This window comes from Simochromis diagramma, unplaced genomic scaffold (genome assembly GCF_900408965.1).
Source record: "Simochromis diagramma unplaced genomic scaffold, fSimDia1.1 OVJJ01000304.1, whole genome shotgun sequence".
NCBI lineage: Eukaryota > Metazoa > Chordata > Actinopteri > Cichliformes > Cichlidae > Simochromis > Simochromis diagramma.
In genome coordinates, this window is record NW_024387030.1 from 15,879,551 (window position 1) to 15,898,290 (window position 18,740).

The 18,740-nt window shown below is 43.8% G+C and overlaps 3 protein-coding genes across 4 annotated transcripts; 2 read left to right on the plus strand and 1 right to left on the minus strand.

The window, feature by feature from the left end:
- Positions 1–44: 44 nt before the first annotated feature.
- On the plus strand, positions 45–4,208 carry adss1 (adenylosuccinate synthase 1). The gene is made up of 13 exons (XM_040041759.1): positions 45–331; positions 1,183–1,285; positions 1,371–1,433; positions 1,512–1,562; positions 1,677–1,743; positions 1,868–1,975; positions 2,068–2,149; positions 2,239–2,365; positions 2,485–2,639; positions 3,184–3,308; positions 3,446–3,543; positions 3,643–3,792; positions 3,884–4,208. The coding sequence occupies exons 1-13, from the start codon at positions 143–145 to the stop codon at positions 3,934–3,936; spliced, it is 1,371 nt and encodes a 456-aa protein (XP_039897693.1). The 5' UTR covers positions 45–142; the 3' UTR covers positions 3,937–4,208.
- A 281-nt stretch (positions 4,209–4,489) lies between these two features.
- On the plus strand, positions 4,490–8,391 carry siva1 (SIVA1, apoptosis-inducing factor). The gene is made up of 4 exons (XM_040041761.1): positions 4,490–4,700; positions 5,004–5,174; positions 6,470–6,623; positions 8,187–8,391. Exons 1-4 carry the CDS (start codon positions 4,580–4,582, stop codon positions 8,233–8,235), a joined length of 495 nt encoding a protein of 164 aa, XP_039897695.1. The 5' UTR covers positions 4,490–4,579; the 3' UTR covers positions 8,236–8,391.
- A 3,542-nt stretch (positions 8,392–11,933) lies between these two features.
- On the minus strand, positions 11,934–18,644 carry zbtb42 (zinc finger and BTB domain containing 42). Of its 2 annotated transcripts, none has more exons than XM_040041758.1 (2): positions 18,382–18,644; positions 11,934–17,172 (listed from the first exon to the last, which is right to left on the minus strand). In XM_040041758.1, exon 2 carries the CDS (start codon positions 17,156–17,158, stop codon positions 15,566–15,568), a length of 1,593 nt encoding a protein of 530 aa, XP_039897692.1. In that variant the 5' UTR covers positions 17,159–17,172; positions 18,382–18,644; the 3' UTR covers positions 11,934–15,565. The 2 variants fall into 2 exon arrangements, with proteins under 2 accessions (XP_039897692.1, XP_039897691.1); XM_040041757.1 differs by lacking the exon at positions 18,382–18,644 and adding an exon at positions 17,474–18,357.
- Positions 18,645–18,740: the final 96 nt, after the last annotated feature.

Here is an 18,740-nt window from a genome sequence, read left to right on the forward strand (position 1 = left end):
GGAGGTGATTTGTTTGAGCACAGCTACGTACTTCTGTGCGTCTGGCTCTGACATCATCGGATATGCGGTTACACATATGGCAATGCTGCTCTTGGAGACAGTTGGGTCTTCTTGAGGCGGACAGGCTCAAGGCAACACCATCATGTCGCTCAGCTGGTCGGGGAAAGACCAAAAAAACGCAAATCAACCCGCTGCCACCGGGCAGAAGCGACCGCGTAATGACGCGGGGAACAAAGTGACCGTGGTGCTCGGTGCGCAATGGGGAGATGAGGGGAAAGGGAAGGTCGTGGATTTACTGGCTACCGAAGCTGACATTGTCTGCAGATGTCAGGTAAACGTGTGGATTTGATGAGGACTGTGAGTGGTGCTGCTGAGTATTTTTGCATGAATTCGTGATCTCACGATAAATTCTGTGACTTGCTGGCGCCTGGTAATGTGCAACAGGTGCGAAAGCGAAAACACTCGCACCTCCGGTATATTTAACGCGAGTGTAGCTGTGGATATTTTTCCCCACTACAATAAAGCGACGTGTTTATATTTGTGACGAATTTAAAATATGCAATAGGCAGCTGTGACAGCTCAAAACGAATGTCTTAAATACTGTCAGGCATCATGAATACGTGCAATTTTATTAAAACCCTGACTACTCTTTTAATGCTTGTAATCGACCTAACACCTCGGGTAAATTTCCTCTGACTGACTCTTTCTGATTGCATTAAATCATCAATAAAAACAGGTCCAGACAGGTCAGTCTGTGACCCGGCCTTGCATAAGACACATAACGGTCAAGAGGTCTCTTCAGCTCCAGCAGGCACGGAGAAGGCTGTCAACAGCCTGCAGTGTTGTACTACTGACAGGACTAGAACCCTGTGTTCTGAAGGCTTGAGAGCCCAACCCACCGGGCTCCAGGGGTCACATTCTCAGGCTGACATGATACATGAGAAGGCCAGGTCTTATCCAGGGGGGAACAGAGTGGAGGATCCACCAGCAACAGCCAAGTCTGTTAGTTAAAATAGATGCTCGAAAAGCTCAGGAAAGAGGGCACTTATCACTCATCGTAAAAATCAGACGGGGCATGTTAGTGTGGCTAAAAGTGATGAGGTGGCCTTGGGTGTTTGATTGTATGTCTTGCTCATTGCCAGTTACTATAATTATTAATAATAAACATTCTTTGATCCATAGGGCGGGAATAATGCAGGACACACAGTGGTGGTGGATGGGAAGGAGTACGACTTCCACCTTCTCCCCAGTGGGATCATTAACCCCAAAAGCATATCTCTTATTGGTAAAGGCTTCAATTTCTATTATTTACAGAGATGCACTATTATTCAAATATTTACCCTCACTTGCTTTTTCCCTTGATCTTCTAGGTAATGGAGTAGTTATACATCTACCTGGTTTGTTTGAAGAAGGGGATAAAAATGACAAGAAAGGTATTTTTAGCAGAAATGAGTGAAACTAGTGTGGACTCAAATTAGCATGTAATCATGTGATTTCTATTCTCTGACCAGGTCTGAAAGGCTGGGAGAAGAGACTCATTGTCTCAGACAGAGCTCACCTCGGTACATCTATGAAGATGTTCTTTGTTTCCATGTTTAACTATATATATATATAGCCTGTTTAATTCATCTCTTCAAGGTTGCATCTTATCGATCGTTTTTTCTGTCTCTCCACAGTGTTCGATTTCCACCAGGTTGTTGATGGCTTACAGGAAACTGAAAGACAAGCGCAAGAAGGAAAGAAGTAAGGGTAGCGATAGTGAGGAGGGCAGGACACCATTCAGAGTCAGCCTGACCCTTTCCCAAAGGACGCAACACGATAATTTATTGAATACAACACTGATCTCACACATTGTTTTACGTAATAGCATTGGAACTACCAAGAAGGGCATTGGACCTGCATACTCCAGCAAAGCATCTCGCACTGGTCTACGCATATGTGATCTCCTGGGTGACTTCAAGGACTTCTCTACTAGGTAGGAATGGTGTGTAAAACTCAGGCAGAGGAGTCAAACCCATTTGTATACAGTGATATGTCATGGGTAACACCTCTGGTAAATCTCTTTAGATTCAAGAATCTCGTCCAACAGTATCAGTCCATGTATCCATCCTTGACAGTTGACGTTGAGGACCAGCTGAAAAAACTAAAGGTAGAAACTGATAAGAGTGATGTTATTGAGTGACTGTCTGTTATTGTTTCCAGCACTGAGACATATTTCTGTTTTCTTGCTTCATGGAGGAATTCGCTGAGAGATTGCGGCCGATGGTTAGAGACGGTGTTTATTATATGTACGAAGCTCTTCATGGCCCCCCTAAGAAAATTCTGGTTGAAGGGGCCAATGCTGCTCTGCTTGACATCGACTTTGGTAGGAGCCATAGCAATAGTTTTGTTGTTTTGCTTTTTATTTTTTCACTTTACTTTGGATATGGGTGATGAAAAGGGAAGAAATCACTGCTGCTGTAATATACAAAATTGTCTCTCTAGGAACATATCCTTTTGTGACATCATCAAACTGCACCGTGGGAGGAGCATGCACCGGTCTCGGCATCCCTCCGATGAACATTGGTGACGTGTTTGGCGTTGCGAAGGCCTACACGACCAGAGTCGGCATTGGAGCCTTCCCCACCGAACAGCTCAATGTGAGTGCCTGGTATCGCAGCAGCACTTGGCAAATCTTGTCACGCGTTTGGCTTTTGGCCTTCACGGTCTGTGTATTGTAAAAAGAGACACATGACATGTTATGTAACACGCAGATATTCAGCTTGACATATACAGTTTGTTTGTGATCCCCCAGCTGACACACAGGCAGCACGGTTGGCAGGCCTGTGTGTGAAGGGGGGGGGGGGGGTATTCTCACTGAGTGCAGCTGTCAAATTTTGTGAGAGACGGCTCTTTACCTCTTTTCCAGATCACATGTTCGCAGGGATAAATTTAGGGTCAGACTCTTAGTTAAGGATATATTTACTGTGTGTGCTGGGGTTAATGTTACCTGTAACGGGAACAGGCCATAGGGACTAAGGTCAAGATGTTCAAAGGGTATCCTCCAACTCGTGATGTTTTATTGTACTCGGCTGTGTGTATTTCAGGTGTACTTAATGTGCATGTATTTTTATTTATTTATTTATTTTTAGATCTTTAGGATTATAACAGGCAGAGATGTTTATTTCTTGCTTATTTCTGTAGGCAATAGGAGAGCTGCTGCAGACGAGGGGTCACGAAGTGGGTGTGACCACGGGAAGGAAGCGACGTTGCGGCTGGCTGGATCTGGTCATCGTCAGATATGCTCACATGATTAATGGTTTCACTGCGTGAGTGATTAGGACTGGTGCTCATCTGCTGCTTTGTGGTTTTTGTGTTTTATCCCACGAGCATGCCATTTTCCTGCACCGTCACACAGCCTGACAATGATTAACCGCACATGTTAAATGTGACATCTATTCAACAGCATTGCTTTGACAAAACTTGACATTCTGGATGTGCTGGATGAAATTAAAGTTGGAGTTGCCTACAAACTCAACGGGAAGAGGATTCCCCACTTTCCAGGTTGTGGAAAAGAGTAAACGATTTCCCTAATTTGATGGTCTTTGTTTAGGACTGACTGATTAAAGAGTTGGTAATAACTGGTTTCTTTTCAACACAAAGCCAACATGGACGTTTTGCAGAAAGTGGAGGTTGAATATGAGACCTTCCCAGGTTGGAAGACAGACACTTCAGCAGCTAGGAAGTGGAATGACCTCCCAGTCAAGGCACAAAACTACATCCGCTTCATTGAGAACCACATTGGAGTTCCTAGTACGTGTGAGAGAAAATAACACTCGTGTATCTCAATATAAATTTTCTCACACTTAACCAAAACTCTTTGTGCTCTTTTCTCTCTTCTTAGTCAAGTGGGTTGGCGTTGGAAAGTCCAGAGAGTGCATGATCCAGATGTTTTAAGTCTTTATCCCACCCCCTTCCCTTGATGGAAGCGCTGGCAGTGTGTCATGTTGAAGCATGTTTCTCCAAGTTGCCTTCACTTCATTATATAATAAACAAACATATAAGCTTTGATCCACGCTAACTGTGTTTGTTGTGTTGTAGTTAAATATCCCACTGTTTTTGTGAGTCAAAATATTGGATTTATAAATACATTTATAGCCATATCGCAAATTTAAAAACGTGGATGTGTTTCCATGATCCAATAAAGAAAACGTTTTATGATAATCTGATTTCTGGAGCCCAGTCTTGCTGTTTTCAAAAATTGATATAATTGTCTATATATTACTAATTTACTGTTAGCTGAGTCCATTGGGACTGTATTGACTCCATCACAAAGATAAATTAATTTATACATTGATTTTTTTACTCTGATTTCTAAAATTAAAATCCGTAACACACAACATTGACGACAGTCCATGAAGGCAGCATGAAAAGCATTAGTCACGTGGGAAAGTGGCGCACTTCCCGGAACGGGGATGAGCACCCACGTGACGATAAAACGTCCTTGTGATTGGCTCCTGTCTGCCTCCGTTTCATTTTTCCCGCAACAAACAAGTGTGGTCCTCCGTGGGAGTAAGGTACAGCACTTTTAGCAACCAAAATGACGAAACGAGCTTGTCCTTTTCCGGAAACATTTTCTTCCCAATACAAAATACACATTGGGCAACAGGAGCTGAATAATTACGGTGTGTTTGGGAACAAATACAGGCAAGAAATATACGGTAAGTTCACCTTTCTGGGTACTGTGTGGCTTCGCTGCACCGTTAGCCAATGCTAGCATCATCGTTGCGCACATACCTGTTAGGTAAGCTTGCGCTGTTAGCTTCAAGCATATCGTCCTTTTATATTCGTTTTAAAATCGCGTAGGTCGCTTTGATTGTATTTGAGTGTATAATTAAACTACACTATCGATCCTACATTGTTCATTAACTTTGCCTGCTGTTGTTGCTATGAACATTAGCTTCTTGGGTTCAACTGGATTACTGATTTAACCCGTAAGTGCCCCCGCTCCCATTTTCTCATAGAAAAGACTAAAAACCTACTCTTCAACGGTGCCAAGGCAGTGGTGGGCAAAATATGGACCGGAGAAGAGAAGTCCGTAGAGCATGAGCCCCCTGCATGCAGCCATACGCTTCTGAGGGGCCAGACGCTGATCGGACATGATGGCAGACTCACAAAAACAAGTGGTGCACAAGGTGAGCCTGAACTGAAACAGATGATGAAGAGTGTGAAGTCTGTAGTTGATGCACCCAGTAAAGGATAAGCAAAAATGAAAAGCAGAATTAAGAATTAGTTTAAATGTGTGAAAAGTAAACTATTCAGTACTGAACCAACAAGGATAGCTGACGAACCAGTCAGTTTTCAGTGCAGTGTGGTGTGTGACCATCGGCAGAGTGCTTTAGTCCAAAGTTTACGATAAGATGGGAAGCAGTTCTTGATATGATTATTGAGCAAAAGGTAAACAAAATACATGTGAAAACAGTGACATCTAGTGACACACTGAACCTCTTGTAAATGGAACAAAAGTAAAAGTCCATGTATGTGGTCTTTTTGAACCTATCTGTAAAGAAAAGTGTCTACATAGATGATCCAGAATAAAGTTTAGTTAAACTCAGCTGTAATATGTTTTAAAAGTGTGTTTTGTGAAATAAGGAAAGGGACAGGTGCATAAATGCTTCTACTTCCATTTATTATGTTGGTGTTATTGATGACTTGTCCAACAAAATTTCTGTAAAATAAATAGAAGGTGGATGACTTTAAATTCCTGGGGTCAACCATCCAAAGCAATGGACAGTGCACAAGAAAGGTGAAGAAGAGTGTGAAGGCAGGGTGGACTGTTGGGTTATTTATGACAGAAGGATAACAGCAAGAGTGAAAGGGAAGGTTTACAAGACGGCATTGAGACCTACTGTGCTGTAAGACAATGGCACTGGCACAAAAACAGAAGGCCAAGCTGGAGGTGGCAGAGTTAAAGACATTAGGATTTTAATTGGAAGTATCCAGGATGTAGCAGATTAGAACTGTGTAGGTCATTCTGGAGACACAGTTGAGAGGTAAGACTGAGATGGTTTGGACGTGTTCAGAGGAGGAATAGTGGATATATTGGACAAAAGGATGTTGAACAGGGAGTTATCAGGCAGAAAGAAAATGGGGAAAACCATAGAGAAAATTAATGTATGTAGTAAAGGAGGACATGCAGAGGGTTGGTGTGACAGCCGGAGATGGGGGTGAGATGGAGGCTGTGGTCACTCCTAAAGGGAGCAGCCAAAAGATCTACCAGGTCGAAGAAGTTATCCTATCAGGCTTGAGTCTCTTTAAAAAGTGATATTGAAGTTTCTGAGTTCAAAGAAATAGTCGGTTCAGTTCATGCTTTCTACCAGCAGATGTCAGCATTATTGCATGTTTGGATGCTTACTTTGGTTGCTTTTAACCTGCATGTTTTCCTAAATGCTTTGTTTCACTGTACTGTACGGATGTCTCTGCTATTTAGGTGCACCGGTGCCTGCTACACGTTGCTGTGTCTGTCAGAAGAGCCAGGGGTCCAGAACACGGTGCTCCCAGTGTGAGCGCCAGGTGTGTTCCTCCTGTAGCCGCCAGTGCTCCGGGTGCTCCAGCCTCTGTTGCTCCGTTTGCACCATCATAGAGTAAGTCACATGTCGATTTTCCTTCTCGCTCAGTGTCAGATGTGTCAGCCATTGTTTAAGTTGAAAACCTTAAAATTAAGTCACTGTTTTTATCTTATGATTCACAGCATGCTTGTTTGCTTTCCAGACATAAAAGGTACAAGTCATAATATAACTGCAACTAGTAAAGTTACCAAAACCAAGCGCATCCATGACTGATATCCTCAGCTCAGATGTAATCCGTATAAATGCTCAAGGTAGTTACTAGGTGTGTTTTGGAAAAGCACTTGCCATGGCAGTGAAGATGTGCCTTTACATGTGTGGGCTTCAAGCTGTTAATCGTCATCTGTTGAAGGCTTTCCTTTGTGTTCGCACTGAACTGAAGACGCGTCATGGTAAATGATTTCAGTTCAGTGTTTTTTGTATAATGCCAAATCACAACAACAGTTTCCTCGAGGCATTGCATTTTCATTGCGCATCTCTAGTCTTGTTGACCACACTAGGAGCTTTGCACTGCATGCTGCATTTACCCTTGTAGACACATGTTTGTACAGTACTTTTATTCTGGACGTACAGCACGTTCTTGCTCTCGCACACCAATAATTCACATCCCAGAGAAACTTCTCAAAGTTCAGTCTCATCGTGATGCAACATTTCTGCAGCTGGGAATCGGTTCACCAACCTTGTGATTATTGAATGACCCGCTCTGCTTTATGAGCCTCAGCCACTGCTCATCAGTCCACACATATGTTACAATGAAATTTGTGAAATTATTTTATTTTTTTTGAAAGAGTTGGATTTAGTATAAATGAAAACGTACACATCCTACGTACAGTCTTCGGGACCTAAGCTCTCTTTGTTTTAGTTGTTTCCGACTCGGTGAACATTTTAGAGGGAGTGGCGGTTGAGGTGGCGAGACCGGATCAACCATGTAATTAAGGAGTCTAAATATTAATACAAGTGGCATGTTTCAGTCTTTTAATGTTCAATACGTTTACAGAACTTTGTAAAATTGTTGTCATTGTCAAGGCTTTTGCAGTCTCTGCTTTCTTCACACCTTCCTTCTGCCTCGTTCTCACTATAGAACTAGAAAGGCTGCATTGGTGAGGAACATGAAAGTTTCTATAAGTTTTGGGGAAACATTTGAGGAAGCTTGTGTTGCTGCACATTATGGAAGCTGATTCAGAGAGAGAGAGAGAGCTACAAATCAATGAGAGCAGTAAAATATTTGAAGGAAGAGATGGATGAAATCCAATATTAATCTCAAGTTGTTTTAAAACATGCAAATGTGTTTTATGAAACTCATGTTGGGGATAATTGTAAGATCTGTGGTTCCCCGGTCATTCTGATCCCATGCAAATTGGGCTTAACAGGATATTTTTTTGTTTTTTTGTGGGACTGTTGTGTAGTTCACAATGCTTTCAGTACAGTCATTGAAGTTGGGATTTTTTTTTCCTCATTACTATGTTCCATCAGGTTGGATTTCAAGTCATTTACAAGGTGTGCAATGGTGCAGCTGTAGGGGTAGGTCTGTATGAACACGCTCGACTTCTGTGTAAATTGTACATTTTCTCTGTTCCACAGTTACAGCGGACGATATGATGAAGTACTGTGCTGCAGCTGCTCAACGTAAAGGGAAGACAGAGGACGAACCAGATGTTTGTATATGTAGTTGTCTCTTATGAAATATTACTGAGATTGAATTTTTATACCTTGTGTTTTTATGTGATCCAGGTGTCTTGTAAATATGTATTTCATTCTGAAATAAACTTTAACACTTTTGTATACAGCTCTTTGTGTCTTGATTGTGTTATAGTATGTGACATGACAAACGAAAACCAGAGTCGCACAGGTTGCACAGGTGTCTGTGTTTTGTGGGTACAACCATCAGCAGGTGGCAGCAAACTTCAAGTACTTGGATCAGTTCCTCTCAGACTGGGCACATCCTCTGTGGACAAACACATTTCTCTCGCTGTGCTAAACAGGCAGAGTTTCAACCTTTTAGTCAAAGTATGTAAGTTTTTGTCTCTGCAATGATAATGAGATTCCGATCCAGCCTTCCTTTTTTTTTTTTTCTTCACAGCTGACCTTGAGAATCTCCTATCAAATGTATTTATTAAAACACAAGACCCAGAGGTTGAACAGAACCAGACCTCTGCAGCAGACAATTTGGCTACAGTCGTCCCTGCTGGACACGACCTTGAGGCGCAGTCATCACTTTCTCTTTGGCTGCTGCGTGTCACTGACGATGACTGGTTTCAGGGTCAGGTATTGTGCGCCGTGAGTAATTGTTCTTGGCGGTCGCTGCGTCTTTACAGAAATCAATCATGTGGCGTGTTTTTACAGATATTAGCTTGGATGAGCGCGCTTCCTGGAGCTCGTGGCGAATGTGCTCTGTGAGCTGTTGAGTCACATCCCGTGCTCAGCGGGCCAGTTGTGGCTCCGGTCTTAGGGGAGCTCTTGCAGTTGGTGTCCGAGGGCACCGCTTGATTTCTGGCTGAGTGAGCAGACAGCTGCTGGCAAGCAAGGCGTCAAGTTGTCTGCACATTTCTTGATAAGGCTTTAAGAATCTCGGAGATGGGCATAAAAGACTTGAAAGAGAGTTGCTTTTGAAGCTGCACTGAGTTATAGATGAGATTCAGTGCAAAACATCCTTAAATTTAAAGCAGATGGATAGATGGTGGTATGAATTAATTTAATAGGCTGGATAAATGTATATAATCCCAAAATACAGTACTCGTAAAGTTGGAAGATCTCTCCATGATGTATCTATACCCGTTAGTTGTTGAGGATGCTGGTGCTTCCCTACCCTGCATGTTTAATGCCATAATGGTGTGATGACTTAATGTAACTTGAAAACATAAGAGTGCAGCTGTTCAGGTTTTCAGCACAACCCTATCCATGACACCAAAAATGACAACAAGGTCACGACGTGCTCTCCTCACACCAAGAATGGTCCACGACTGCGAGGAGGAGAAGCGAGGGGGGGTTACGCACAGTCACCCACAGCGCTCCAGACAGGACCGACTGCGGTCGGCCAGCGGGAGCACGTGGCTTTGTCTTTCACCCATTCTTTTTGGGGGACCAGCTGTGGTCTGAGTGTGCTGAGCGTTGAGCCCAGTGATGCTGCTGCTATAAATATGCGTCAACGAGTGTGAGTAAGTGACAGCTGTACAGTGGACCAAGGACACACTGTCTTGGCACTGTCAGGGCGAGCGAGTCCAAAAAAGGCAAACCCACTGTGAGGGCACTAGTTGATATGTATTTATGCACTTTGCAGCAACTGATGTGTGATGTTTAGGTTGCTGATTATTATTAATGCCTTCGATCCTGCTTTTAAGCGTGGGACCAAACCACGCTTAAAAGCAGTGGTTTTAACCCTAACCCCCCCCCATTATGTCTGTTGGGGAGTAAATGAAGATCTCTTTACTGGAAAGTGTTTCGATTTTTCTGAAAGTCGAAATAACGTGCTCCTTCAAAATTAAGTGGATGATAACAAGATGCGCGTGTGTTAATATGGAAAGGGAGAGGGTGGGTGGAAAAAAAGTGTTTGTGTGCGTGCGTGCTGTCTGTACACAAGTGCATGTGTGACTGTGTTTGTGTGCCCTTTTCAAGTGTGACCACCTGTCTTTTGTTAAGAAATAAATAAATAAACACAGGCCACACCAGCTGTCCCTGGCAGTCTGTCCCTTCAGAGGTCAAGGGCTCCCACCGCTGGCCTTGTTGAGGTGGTGGACACTTACAACTTTCCTCTCAACTTCTCTCAAGTATCTCTAAACACCACGCGCACACACAAAAGCACACAAGCAAAGGCTCTTGGAGGCAAATGAGCTAAGCTTTGAGCCTCAGAGAGGAATGTTTTATTACACCATTGAGTTACACTGCACATATCCCAGCTCGTCACCCTGCAGCTAAGCCCTATCACATGGCCCCTGCTTTCCATGTGAAGGTTTTGGTCCATAACACACACACACACACAGTCACCAGGCAGTTTTAAGCCCTGGGTCTCGTTTGGCAGATGCGAGATGTTGGTGCCAGTGGGAGCTCCGAGGCCTCGCTGCTGTGGATGTTTACAGGTTGAGGTGGCCACCGTGTTGCAGAGGGTCCTTATTTGCTGTGAGCTGGCTGGGGCTTTTTGGGGGGAGAGGAGGGGTGTTTATAAACGATCTTGGGAGGACGTTGTTTTCTTTATGTCGGAGCTGCCTGGCCAGCGCCGCTGTGTCGTCTGTTTGTGCATAAAGTACGTGCTGGGGAGCTGGGCCAGACAATAGCCTGGCTGAGCTACTACCCACGCGCACAATAGAGTGGTGAGATGAGGCCGAGGTTTGGGGCCATGGTTTTGGGGACTGTGGGGGTGGAGGCAGGGGCAGATGGATGCAGCCCTTGTCTATATGGCGTTCCCAGAAAGGGTGAGATGGGATTTGGGGGAGGGTGGTGGGAACCCGAGCACATCCCTATTGGGATCACGTAGCAGAGCAGCTGGATTTCTTTCATGGTGCAGCAGGGAAATAATTAAAAGTTCTCGCCATTGAAAATGTCCAGTGAATTGGCATGAAGTTCCTTGCAGACACACACACAGACATTGGTTAATGTGTTTATATACACATACGTGTGTGTAGTTTGTTGTAGCGGGAACAATCAAGTTGAGTTTAAGTAATAATTACAAGAGAGTCAACTGGGTTTGTTTATGCCAGGTTTATCTCCTTTGGAGAGTACTGGCAACAGGTCAGAAAACAATAGGGGCCCCATCCTGAAATTGCTCTGTCCTTGAGTTCAGTTTATGGTTTCAGAGGGATCGGGCCTGTAAGACCAGCAGTATTATCACATTGTGTTGTCTCTGTACACATTGCAGCGATGCCCACACACACACCGTCTGCCTGATTGTTGCTCCTATGTGTCAGGCGAGGGCTCCTCGATAACGTTCTCGGGTTGTCAGAGTCTACTTTTATGTCCTTGATAAATTGTCAGTAGTAGCTGGAAAGTAGCTAGAAATAACCAAACTCCACACCAAAAAAAGAAAGTTGTTCCATTTAATTCTAATCTTAATAAAGACCTAAATCAAGATTGTCACATTTCCACAGCACACACACACACAAGCACACTCGGAAAAAAAAGAAAATGCACGTACAGTTATAGATCAACGTAAATTGCCCCAATATCTAAGCCATGTCAATTCTCCTTAAAGATTGTCCTCTAATCTCTACACCACTAACACTGAAGCAATTTTTTACTATAAAATATACTTTTCTTATTAAAAAATTATATTAAATTCTAATGGCACTTCTACAAAGTCTATTAAAAAGATTTCTGTTTGACATTTAGGTTTTTTTCCTCCTTTTTTTCCTTTTAAACCAAATTAAACTCGAGACAGTCAAAATGTTGCACAAGAAGCATATGCAATAAATATTTCTCATGATTATACACAATTTCACAGTTGTAACCTGCAGAGGACAAAATTCCAGTTGTTTTTAGACTCCAAGGATGATACAGCAACGAGTTAGGCAAACGCCGCCCTCGATTGAGAGTAGCACTGTTTCAAGTCAACAATCCATTTAAAAAAAAAAAAAAAAAAAAAAAAAAAAAACAACAACTCAGTGTTTCACATTCAACAGTGACAGCAAAAAAAAAAAAAAAAGTGGAACAAGTTGTTAGCTCCCAGTAGTATTGGCTATTGATAAAAGCCAAAACACACACACAAAAAAAAAAAAAAAAAAAGTCCAGAAACAAAAATTTATTCACACACATTTCAAAAACTTCAGTGTAATCTCTTGCAAAGCAGCTATAAGAAATGCACTTCCACATTTTACTTTAGTCTTAAGTTGACATTTTGATATGATTTAACATAAAACAGCAGGGTTCTTTTTCTTTTCTCCTTTTTTTTGTAATGTTTCAGCGGGCCACTGTTGCTGTGATACCAACTTCACCGCTGCCTCATTTCGCATCAAGGGCGAAAACTGTACAGTATAGAAAACAGGGCTTCTCCAGATGCAACACCTATGCGTGTGTCTACAAGGCACATTTGGTGATCATCCTGGAGCTATAAATAAAGACTTCGAAACAAGAGAAAGAGAATCCTTTACATGATGTTAGTTTTCTACCTCTTTACACATGTACATTAGAGAACAAATTCAACTCGCACCGTGTACAAATGTTCCTTTAACAAACAAAACCAAAACAGACTCACAGAATCTACATCTGCTGTGTGTTCTGATGGAAATATCTGTCATCAGCACTATGACACATCTACTGAAATAGATCTACTGTTCTGATAAAGTACTAAAGTGATGCAAGCATGACAAACAGGAGTGCGTACATCCACCTCGCCCTGTAGCTGACTTCAGGTCAGGGAGTAGAATTTAAAAGAAAAGAAAAAAAAAAAAAAAGGGGGGGGGGGGGGGGGGAGAGAGAAAGGGGGCGGGGGCATTTTTTGCTTGTTGAAAACCCAAAGTAAATTATTTCATATGCATATTTTGTTTTTTTAAAGGTCGTACTGACTGAAAAAAAACATTTTAAATTTTTAAAACACTGAGGGGAGGGGGTGGACAATACTCTTGATTGATGCGCAACCAAATGACGCTGATATCTCCTCAATGCAGAGGAACAATGAAGCATTTATCTACTGCATGCTGGGATGACAAAGGGGGGTAGGGGTGTTCTTTGATGCCTCCAAACAATACACCTGTTTACAATCTCCTTGGCCTCCCTTTGCTAAATACATTTCTCACATTCCAGTGGCTCCATTCAATACAGAAAGTGCAAAGAGAGACTTGAACCGCTTTTCCTCCCCAAAGCTAGGACAGGGATCCCTTGAGAACTACCTGGGATTTGTTTGGGGGGGGGGGGGGGGGACGACAATACCTGTATTGTCATTTCTATAGGTACCCAGTGCTGTATCGGTGTGGCTGTGCTTGTGAACAACTGTTTCTTCTGGTAGAACAGCCATCCTAGCAGTATTTACTGCTCTGATTTGTGGTGAGGCAGGGTCCAATAAAGTCAATGAAGAATATGGAAAAAGAGCCAAACCTCCAGCTCCCCGGGGAAAATGTGACGCTCAAGAGTCTCCAGCCTTAAACACGACACCTGACTATCCAAATCTTAAATGGGTTGTAACATGGAAAAAAAGAAGAAAAAAAAAAAAAAAATCATTTGATAAATATAATATATATTTACATTAAATATACAAATTGTAAGAAATAGCAGCCTAGACAATAGTGTTGAAACTATATGCATGCTAAAATCAAGTGCTTCTCTATATTCCGTTTGACAAATCTTGAGTACTCCGTAGAGATTTCTACACCATATATTAAAATACAAATACAGTAACTTCAATTTGCACAGAAAAAACAAAACAAAAAGTGGACAGTCCGCCCAAAAAACAACAGCTAATGAGTACCAAGATCGCTAGGCAAGATGCAATGTCTTTCAAGCTTATAGAAATAAGAGCTACCGCTACAGTAAACCCCTGAACCAAGTCAGACTAATAAATAAATTCCGATCAAGTCTTCTCAGGACAGATTAGACAAAAATCATGAACTTTTAGTGCTACACCCCCTGGTAATAAATCCAAACAGCATCTAAATGAACAGACAGAAGAAATCCAAGAGCAGCATCGCTAAAGGCTCCAACGTCCTCAGTAGCAACTTAAAACACATCCAGTAAATTGGTGTGAAAAGGTTATGAAAAAGAAAGAAAGAAAAAGAAAAGGTCAGTAGATTAAGCTGAATGGCACAGCTTTGATGGTAACAATAGAGAAGATACTGGACATCCACCTGTCTCCTTCCATCCCCCATCTGCCTGCTAAAGAGCCTGTCCTGAACACTGTCAGCAAACCCTTTAAACTAAGAAATGAAGTTATTTACTCACAACTGTGCGTTTTGTGTTTTTGACAAAAAGGTTGACATAAGTTTGGTTTATTACATTCTAATTTTATTAAGGGCACTCACGGATTAACTGGCTTCCACAGTAGAGGATTACCTTTGTTACTACCTGGTATGTGGAGTGTAATCCAGATTTTTTTTTTTTTTTTTTTAAGACGCCTGACAGCTGAACTGAATTTAACCAAAAGGCATCACATTGTCATCTCATTCTTGTCTTTGTAAGTACACTAAGTGAAGTTTTGAGCGTTACAGTAGGCACCAGTGTTACAGGGGTTACCTTTAAAATACTCTTAACCTCTTTAAGTGGGTATTCTACGCTCGCTCACGTGAGCAACTAAAGAGGTGGTGTTGGTGCGATGGTATGCTTCTTCTCACAAAAACAACATAGAAACTTCATTTCAATGAAACCAAACATTTTACCTCCACAAAAAGAAAGAAAGAAAAATACTTCCAGTAGTCAGACTTCATTACTTTTGCTGCCTTGTGATAAGTTTACTTGTTAAGGACTAAACAAATCCCCCCAAATAAATAATTAGAATAATTATAATAATGTAGGTGTTAAAAATAATCATATATTGCTACTCGCGGACGGTTCTGATCTCCCATGTGCACCAATAAACTTTGACGATTGTATTAACGTATGTTAGCTTTAGCTATCATCCAGTTGCCCACAGAGTGTGAACGCAAGATGCTTTTTTTCCTCATCTATCGGCAAATACACACCTCAAATAATCTCAGACTGACACAAAAGACAGGAAAACAAGTGCATCATCTGATTTGTTCGCCTTCATTGACACTGATCTGATGTTTTTCAACAGCATCCGTGTCAAGCTTATCAGCCTGTGCCACTGACTAACCGTCTTTTACCATCATGTACAGCTATGATGACACAGTCCAGCACAGGAAACAGCTTAAACGTTGCTACATGTTTAACTTGAGAAATGCCATGTGGGGGTAGAATCCAAAAGATATGTCTCAGACAAACTGCCAGCATGTTTATATAGTAATGGGAAAATTGATCAGTAGTAGTATTCAGTGTATGAAAGAGACATTCTGTCTTGTGTCGTGGCACCGGTGAGAGGCGTTTTATCCGATGGCGAGAGTCTTGACAAGGCCACAGTGAAACTTCCTGATGTGGCGGTAGAGGTCCCCAGACTGGGTGAAGCGCCGCTCGCACCACTTGCAGGCGTGAGGCTTCTCCCGTGTGTGAACTACAGCGTGCCGACTTAAGTTGTGGGAGTACTGGAAGCTCTTGCCGCACTGGCCACAGGTATATGGCTTCTCACCAGAGTGCGTGCGCTCGTGACGCTTAAGGGTGTACATGCAAGAGAAGGTCTTGTTGCACTGCATGCAGGTGGGGACCGAGCCGTCGGGGGACAGCTTGGAACGGGCACCGTCCTTTTCGCGGAAGTGTGAACTGAGGTGCAGTTGCAGCACGTGGGGGCTGGGGAAGACTTTGCTGCAGAGGGGACACATGCACACCTGTTGCCCCGGGGGCAGCAGTACTCCACTGGAGGTGGAAATGTCTGAAGAGGCCAAGTCGTCTTCCTCCTCCTCCTCGCTGTCCCCCAGCAGTCTACCCCTCCCATCCACCTCCCTGCCTGGGGCGCTCTCCCTCCCTCTGCAGGCCTCCCCCTCCTCGTCCATCAGGTCCTCCTCCTGGGAGAGCAGGGCGGCTGTGGAACCGTTGTTGCCTGGGAAGAGGGCAGCGAACCCTGTCACCACTGAGCTCCTGGCACTATTCCCAAAGCGCTGGCTCTCAGGGCTCATCGGCTCACTGTCCTCCTGCTCTGACAGCAAGTCGTGTTCGTCTTTAACAAGTGGCTCAGTGCCCTGCTGCTGGCTGTCGAGGGCCAGCTGTCCCGAGACGTAGGAGGGGTGTAAGGGATCTCTGCTAGACAGAGGCTTGAAAGACAAATCCAGTGCACAGTCCATGTCATCTGAAGCCCGGGACCTCTGGGACAGCAATACGGTGGAACTACTGACATCAGCTTTTGTTTTTCCAGCTGTTTGGACGCAGGGCTCGGCCTCTGCTGACACATAATTGACACCTACAAGGTCCGGGGACCTGCCAGAGTGACCGTTTGCCTTCTGCCTGCTCTGCATAGACCTATCACAATCTGTGACAGCCAGCCTGACTTCAGTGTTGTCCATGTCAAACTCTTCCGCCGGGGGGGCCCTGTGAAGCCCCTGAGACGGTGTCTGGGGCTGTCGCTGAATGAGCTGCTTACTGTGCAGCTCACCATCTGAGGAATTTTCCCTGTCCAGACAGCTGAGCCCCAAACCCTCTCCCATTTTTTCATCCAGGGAGGAAAGTTCCTTGTCTTTAAGCTTGCCTTTGCACACTTTGACTATATCGTACATGTGGAGGTAACTGGCTGCTGCCAGGACATCCTCCACAGGCAGAGTGCTGAATTCCAACTTCCCCTCATACATAAATTCAAGGAGCAGACTGAAAGCCGGGGCTGTCACAATGTCACTGTTGAGATGCACAACGTCCCTTTTGTCTAGCTGGTCCCTGTAGAAGAGATGGAAGTACATGCTGCAGGAGGCCAGCACGGCTCTGTGCGCTTTGAATCGAGCCTCCCCAACAAGAACAGTGCAGTCACAGAGGAAACCTTGGTGACGCTGCTGACTCAGACACTGCAGCAACTGGCGGCTATGGTCTGGGAACTCCATTCTTCCTTCATAACCTGATGAAAAACAGGAAAAACAGGATACGGGATAAACGAAATGAGGGCACAGTTGAGCTGCCGTTTCTTTTTTCTAAGGACACATAAAGCGAGCAAAACCATACACAAGGAAATAACTTGAGCCAAATTGCGCAAAAGTGTCAGCAAACACACGATAAAGTGCTTTCAAATGCAAGTTCACAAGGTTTTTCGGGACTTAATCGGGAAAGATTAAACATCTAGCTAATGATCAGCATCAGTAACTTTATCCAACATTCTTTCCAGTGGTGCAGGACACACTGCGCTGCGCTCGCCCACCCACCCATGTATCACGGTGTAAACGGATCCACTCTCCAAATTATCCAAAGTATTCCGGTCTGTAGTAGTGTAGTCCGACAGCCTAGCCCTCGCGCTTCCGAAAAAAAAAAATAGCCAAAGTGCACACACACGCACAAACACAAACACAAACAAACAGCGGTGTTTACAGGACAAGCAAAGCGGGACTGGGAGCGACAGCACTCGACCATCGGGGGAAGGAGGCAACGTGAGCAAAATAAGACCGGTGCAGAGTGGGTAAACTGGTGCTCTGTTTGCTAATTACACTGCAAGCTGTGGAGTCAGCTGCTCTGACATCACCGCAATGGAAACGCTACCTCCAGCTGTGCTCCCCTTTATGCCATATGTTAACTCCGGGCTACACAGTCCAAAAAGAAGATAAAAAATACACACCTCAAGGGGGGAGAGCAGATTTACTATTGTCACGAGATTCCACGGCATTTACAACTTTTTTTTTCAAAACTAAGTAATTTATCACGCATCCGTGGGTTACAGTAAAAAGGCTTTGTTGCCTTTTTTTTTTTGCTCCCTGATAAGACTCGCGCGCACAACCGTGTTTAAATGGGTCAGTTCAAAGAAGAAAGAGGGATACGGCAAGTTAAAGTAAGTTAAAGTTAAGCTGCGTAGAAGTCTTATAATTTTGTACGTAATTAAGATTTTTTTTAAGATGAAGAAAAGTGTTCGCAGGAGGCAGGAAAAAAGGGGCCAAGGGCGCAGTGGAGCGAGCTTCACGTCCGCGTTGGGAAACGCATTGCTGGGAGCCTTTTAAACAGCAGAGGAACTCACACAGTAAAAAGCCAACTGCGCTGAACGAAGCGGCGCGGGGACACTCTTAACTTTCGCTTTCCTCGTTTCAAAGCTCACACACACAGAAAAAAATCCCGCCGTACTCACACGTATTTCTGCCCGCTTCGTCGTCTTTTTGTCCCTATAAGCCCCGGTGTCCTTTCATGATGTGCGGCCAGATGTTCGCTTCTCCTTGTCGTTTCTTGAGCTCCAGTCCCGACCCTGGGAAGGCAGGCTGCACTCAGCGCTGCTGTGTGTCAAGCAGGTTGATAATGGCACAAATCTCGCGATATCGCGCCGCCACAATAAGTTCTGTACTACTCCGCGAATTCACACAGCGGCAGCAAGTAGCAGAATACTTGGGAGGAGGGGGGTGGGGGCATCAATTGGCTGTCTTATTAAAACACCTGTCCTATTAAGAGGGAGGGGGCACTGTGATGTGTCGCCTTTTGTATGGCAGCATGATG

Coding starts and splice junctions, on each gene's coding strand:
- siva1 (XM_040041761.1), top strand. CDS start 4,580: ATGACGAAACGAGCTTGTCCTTTTCCGGAAACATTTTCTTCCCAATAC. Junction 4,701..5,003: donor ATACAGGCAAGAAATATACG/GTAAGTTCACCT, acceptor ATTTTCTCATAG/AAAAGACTAAAAACCTACTC. Junction 5,175..6,469: donor AAAAACAAGTGGTGCACAAG/GTGAGCCTGAAC, acceptor TCTGCTATTTAG/GTGCACCGGTGCCTGCTACA.
- adss1 (XM_040041759.1), top strand. CDS start 143: ATGTCGCTCAGCTGGTCGGGGAAAGACCAAAAAAACGCAAATCAACCC. Junction 2,640..3,183: donor TCCCCACCGAACAGCTCAAT/GTGAGTGCCTGG, acceptor TTATTTCTGTAG/GCAATAGGAGAGCTGCTGCA. Junction 3,793..3,883: donor GAACCACATTGGAGTTCCTA/GTACGTGTGAGA, acceptor CTCTCTTCTTAG/TCAAGTGGGTTGGCGTTGGA.